Here is a 5,970-nt window from a genome sequence, read left to right as displayed (position 1 = left end):
ATCGTCCGCAAGTCCGGACCGTCTACATTGCCGAATCGTCCGCAAGCCCGGACCGTCTACATTGCCGAATCGTCCGCAAGCCGGGACCGTCTACACTTCTGAATCGTCCGCAAGCACGGACACTCTACACTTCCGAACCGTCCGCAAGCACGGACACTCTGTTTAGTCATCCGGCCACAGCAGCTCAGCTCTGCCCATTCGGCCATTCGGCAGCTCAGCCCTACCACACAGCAGCTCAGCTCTGCTCATTCGGCCACAGCAGCTCAGCTCTGCCCATTCGGCCATTCGGCAGCTCAGCCCTGCCACTCAGCAGCTCAGCCCTGCCACTCAGCAGCACAGCCCTGCTCCTTCAGTTCGGCAGCACAGCCCTGCTCCTTCAGTTCGGCAGCACAGGCCTGCTCTTTCAGTTCGGCAGCACAGCCCTGCTCCTTCAGTTCGGCAGCACAACCCTGCTCCTTTAGTTCGGCAGCACAGCCCTGCTCCTTCAGTTCGTTAGCACAGCCCCGCTCCTTCAGCAGCACAGCCCTGCTCCTTCAATTCGGCAGCTCAGCCCTGCCACACAGCAGCTCAGCTCTGCCCATTCGGCCATTCGGCTATGGTCATTCGGCCATTCGGCCATTCGCCCACGGACATTCGGCCACGTCCATTCGGCCGTTCGACCATGACCATTCGGCCGTTCGGCCATGTCCATTCGGCCATTTGGCCAAGTCCATTCGGTCATTCGGCCAAGTCCATTCGGCCATTCTGCCATGTCCAATCGGCCATTCGGCCATTCGGCCATGTCCATTCGGCCATTCGGTCACATCCTTCCAAGGCTCCTCAGCCATCCTTCCAGGCTTCTCAGCCATCCTTCCAAGGCTTCTCAGCCATTCTTCCAGGCTTCTCAGCCATTCTTCCAAGGCTTCTCTACAGCCCTCTCGGCCTCATACCCCTTGTCTCATTTTGAAGACTATCTTGGATCTGTACCAGCTCCTTCACCAGGCTTGCAAAGTATTCTACCTACGGGTTATCATCGCCCCTATCCTCTCAGACTCCAGGTTTCACCCTCTCCCATTTGATCGGCTGAGTTTACGGACCCGACTCAGACTCGAGTCCAACAAAGTCTAGTCAGTCCGACTCACGCTCCCTTCGACTAGACTAGTGGGGAGGCTTATGTTCCGGGGATAATCCAATGGGCTCATCATGGCCGAACTCGAGTCTGATCCGGGTCTGACTTGAATCTCGCCCAGAGACCTGATAAACCCTGTACAAATCTTCCTTGGTTTGATAAGCCTTAGCCGAATCCCCACTCGGCCACACCCATCGCCGAATCCCCATTCGGCCGTAGCCTTAGCCGAGTCCCCATTCGGCCGTAGCCTTAGCCGAATCCCCACTCAGTCACACCCATCGCCGAATCCCCATTCGGCCGTAGCCTTAGCCGAATCCCCACTCGGCCACACCCATCGCCGAATCCCCATTCGGCCGTAGCGTTACCTGAATACTCATTCGACCCTATCCCTAAGCTGAATCCCTCATTCGGCCACAGTCCTCGCCGAATCCTCATTCGGCCCTAACCCTTTGCCGAATTCTCATTCGGCCCTAACCCTTTGCCGAATTCTCATTCGGCCCTTACCCTTTACCGAATCCTCATTCAGCTCTACCCCTTACCGAATCCTCGTTCGGCCACACCCTCGTCGAATCGCCCTGCGACACCCAGGCCCACCTCATCATGACTTCTGACAAGCCCACGTCCCATCCAATTAATGCTGTCTGTGTATAAATATTGACAAGAGAATGCTTTTCCGGCGATGGGACATGGAACTCAATTGTTCCTGACATTTCATTTATCATGAGAAGACATTCCTTAATGATGACGTGACGTTTGCGCACGCTCATCTTCTCCTTAAAAGACCACTCCTGCGGCAGGTAAATGCTCTCTCTCGACTCTCATACTCTTTTCACGCTCAAGCTACTGTTCATCTTCTTCTACCTCCTTTTTTCCTCTCGCCATTGCTGACTTGAGCGTCGGAGTGGTCGCGCCGGAGCCACCTCCGGCCGTCCTACTGACGTTTGCTGTGCCTGCAGGTCCTGTGGCCCTCGAGCTTCTTCTTCTCCTCTCTTCTTCCCCATCGGTTCTACCTCACGGCGAGCTAGGTCCGGTGACGTGTCCAGGAGCAGTTCTCAACCAGAACACGTGGCATGACATACGTGACTTACCACGTCTTTCATATTAAATTTCATATCATTATTTTCATGTAGTGTATATGCTTAAGTCAAATTGGAAGCTCAAGTTCTTTTACGGCCCCTAACCTACTAATATTTTCTTTGAGTAAAAAATAAATAAATAAAAATTATTTTATTTCCTTTTTCAATTTGATTCTTTGAAATTCTCTCATTATTTATTTTTTACTATATAATTTAGTTAAATAACGCATTTTTTTATTAAAGCAGCGATACATTTCCCTTTTGACAAAAGGGAAATGAATTAATTTAATTACCAAAAATCAAATACTCACCTTAAATATCAAACCCATTTGGCAATAAGCAATAATTTCGCATGATATCGAATCAAATTATATCTTTAATCAATTATTAAGGAGAATTAATGTGACCAGTCCCCTTATAAATATATTGATTCATGAGTTTCTATACGCAATTTCTTTGAATTTATTAAGATTAAGAGGTAGAAGAAGCCATGGATATAGTGAATATAGTGAAATTTATTATCTTGTTGATCTCATCGGTGACAATGTTAGCATATGCTCAAATGGAATGGACCTACGATGCCCATGCTACCTTCTATGGCGATATGTCTGGTGCCGAAACTATGCGTAAGTTTTAACATCATATTCGATCAAATTTTTTTAGATAATTTTTTTTCTTATTATGTACATTTTAATGAGAGTATTTTAATTTACAATATTTTTTTAAAAAAATTTAAAAAAAAATTATTATAATTTTCAGTAGGAATGTTACATCGAAGTAATATATCAAATTTGCTATTGTGACACAGTTGTATTTTGAAGGACTTAAAAAAATTCTGGAGGATGCAAATGAAAGAATTATGTAAATATTAAATTTTAAAGGTGTAATGTGAAATCAATAAATCCTTGCCCTTTTGGGGTCGATTAATAATTAAATATCAATTTTGGTTCTGGCCCTGTGCACGTGACAGAGGGTGCGTGCGGGTACGGCGACCTACACAAGCAGGGGTACGGTCTGAAGACGGCGGCGCTGAGCACGGCGCTGTTCGGAGGCGGCGCGACCTGCGGTGCGTGCTACGAGATCGAGTGCGTGAACTCGCCGCAGTGGTGCGCCCCGGGGCGCCGCGTCTCCATCACCGCCACCAACTTCTGCCCGCCCAACCCCGAGCTGCCCGACGACGATGGCGGGTGGTGCAACCCCCCGCGCAAGCACTTCGACCTCTCCATGCCCATGTTCGTGGAGATCACCAAGGACTACCACGCCGGCATTGTCCCCGTCCGCTACCGCCGCGTCCCCTGCTCCAAGCGCGGCGGCATCCGGTTCGAGCTGAATGGGAATCCTAACTTCCTGATGGTGCTCGTGTTCAACGTCGGCGACGCCGGCGACGTGATTTCGCTAGAGGTGAAGGGGTCGCAGACGAGGTGGATGGCGATGGAGAGGAACTGGGGCCAGAAATGGCACCTGCAAGGCCAGCCGCAGCTCGTAGGCCAGCCCCTCTCATTCAGGGTCACCGTCAGCAACCGGAGGTCGGTGGTTTCTGACAACGTCGCGCCGGCGCAGTGGCAGTTCGGCCAGACTGTCGAGGGCAAGCAGTTCTGATTCATATATCATGCACATTTTTGTTATATGCATGGAATTAAGCAACTGTGATAATTAATTAATAATTGCTGATGATTAACGGTTAGCAGAGTCTTATTACTAGCTTAATTGAATCTTTATGGGATAATGCATGATCTTGTCGTTTTTAAATTTCCTATAATAATAATAATAATATATAGTCTTATTAATTACCTTCTCATTTATGGACAATCCATGGACGCTTATTATTGAAATTATTTTAAAATTTAAAAAATATATTTGGATAAAATCTTATTTTTAAATCTTAAAATCCTAAATTTGATTTTTAAAAAAATATATATTAAATCAATTTACCATAGTAGATGTCCATAAGTTATCCATAGATAGGTGAACAAAGTAATAGGATTTTTATTTGAAACTCTTTAAATTTTTATATCTTTTCTTTCTTCTCCAAGTCCTATTGAAGGAGCTTTATCAAACAATTCTAGCACATAAACAACCTCATCATCTCCATCAAATTAGGAGATAAATTTTGGAATCATATATTTCACCCCTATATCACTTTCATAATCAACAAATCTATGATGGTATTCAAGGGTGGAATCACATGTTAGCCTACTCGGGCTTTAGCTTGGGAGCTGATGATGTTGAGAAGGAGCTATAGTAACTCTTATCAACATTCTGTGGCTCTGCCCTTGCTTCTTGGCATTGAGAAGGAGCCCACCAGCAGTTATTATAGTCCGGGTAGGTTAGTTCAAGATTAGCCCAAGGAGATCCACCTGGGATCATCCCAAGTAGAAATTAATTTCTGGCTCCGCCACTAATGATATTGCTTTCATAGGGCTCATGGTTTCGATACTATGAAGTATCATATATAAGTTATGAAATGAAATATTTAGCTATTATGAGTCACATTATAGCATGAATATATAGGGTGAAAGAAAAAAGATCATAAATTGGATCATAATGCTCAACATTTGGCATAGTTACAAAGTTAACCTAATGGATCAATTTATTACAATAGTTATCTACAAATACATGCATCCACTATAAACAGGCAACACATTTGTTTTTGTTTGGCCTGTAACTTCTTCTACTCTAATCGACTTGCTCTCGGAAGAACTCTTATTCTAAAAATAGGTTACTGAATAGGTTTCTCCCACGAAAACTACTTAGATGATCATAGAATTTGGTAAAACACTTGATTGCTCTAGACTCTAGTCTTTAACAAAACTGATTCAATCTCAGCTTTTGTTTGGTCGATTTTCAAGTAGGTGAATTGAGCTTGAATTCGATAGTGCATACCTCTCTTTCCCACACATGCAACAATTCCATCTTGAGAGTCTGAATTTGATCTTCTCAAGTTTGCCTTTGATGAAGTAGATCCATTTGCTAGATTTTCGCAAAGACTTACCTCGATAGTGTTCGGGGTTATGAGATAAGCCTTCCTTGCAAGAAGCAAGCTTGTTGTTCAAACCAAAATGCATTTGATCATCCAACTTCATAGAGTTTGAGTTTGCCTTTTCATCATCAACAGTAGCAAGTGAGCCGGGGGCAGTCCACGGGTAAGGTTTCTTCTCTTCCTATTTGAACGGATTCGTGCCAAACCACGGGCCATTCGAAAACTTTTCAGAAAGTTTAGTTTCATCTGTAATGGAAACAAGAGGTGAAGGCCAGTGATCAATTTTCAGAATGGTAGAGTAGTTAATCAGTAATTAAGTATTAATTATGTAACTTATATAAATGTCAAACCTCAGATACTTGTATGAAACAATGAATCAGTTCCTTGAGGTCCTCCAGAAACACCTCTCTCATTTTCTCATTGGGTTGATCTTCTTTGAACCCTTCTCTCCTCTACCAAAGAAAATTGTAGAAGATGCACATTTGGTGAGGTTCTAAGATGGAAATATATTGATTGCAAATTGAAAAAAAAAAATTGGTCTAAGTTGTGGACATATTCACACAATGGACAATTTTTTTTTATCAAGATATAAGATTTTAGGGTTGATAATATAGATGTTAATGATGACTTAGCTATGGAGTTAATGAATAAGAGAAGATACTAAGTTAACATTTGTATTATAAATCAGTAGTCAGTGAATGAGGAGTTAGTGGTTAGTGGACCAAGAGTTAATCGGTTAATATTAATGTTAAGGAGTTAGTGGTCTATAGAGTTAAATGTTCTTGAGGGTTTGTTTATGTTCGTTC

At 44.0% G+C, this 5,970-nt stretch overlaps 1 protein-coding gene across 1 annotated transcript; it reads left to right on the top strand.

The window, feature by feature from the left end:
- The first annotated feature begins 2,674 nt into the window (after positions 1-2,674).
- On the top strand, positions 2,675-3,783 carry LOC141817629 (expansin-A9-like). Its single transcript, XM_074705277.1, has 2 exons — positions 2,675-2,810; positions 3,155-3,783. Exons 1-2 carry the CDS (start codon positions 2,675-2,677, stop codon positions 3,781-3,783), a joined length of 765 nt encoding a protein of 254 aa, XP_074561378.1.
- Positions 3,784-5,970: the final 2,187 nt, after the last annotated feature.

The sequence above is a fragment of the Curcuma longa genome, chromosome 2 (assembly GCF_044706935.1).
Source record: "Curcuma longa cultivar G26 ecotype Majalengka, Jawa Barat chromosome 2, ITB_CL_G26_1.1, whole genome shotgun sequence".
Lineage (NCBI taxonomy): Eukaryota > Viridiplantae > Streptophyta > Magnoliopsida > Zingiberales > Zingiberaceae > Curcuma > Curcuma longa.
Note: the sequence above shows the minus strand (reverse complement) of the source record. Positions and strands in the feature narration are given on the sequence as shown.

What these genes read in the sequence shown, in the direction of transcription:
- LOC141817629 (XM_074705277.1), top strand. Translation starts at nt 2,675, where the DNA reads ATGGATATAGTGAATATAGTGAAATTTATTATCTTGTTGATCTCATCG. An exon ending in GTCTGGTGCCGAAACTATGC is followed by an intron (nt 2,811 to 3,154) that starts GTAAGTTTTAAC and finishes TGCACGTGACAG; the next exon opens with AGGGTGCGTGCGGGTACGGC.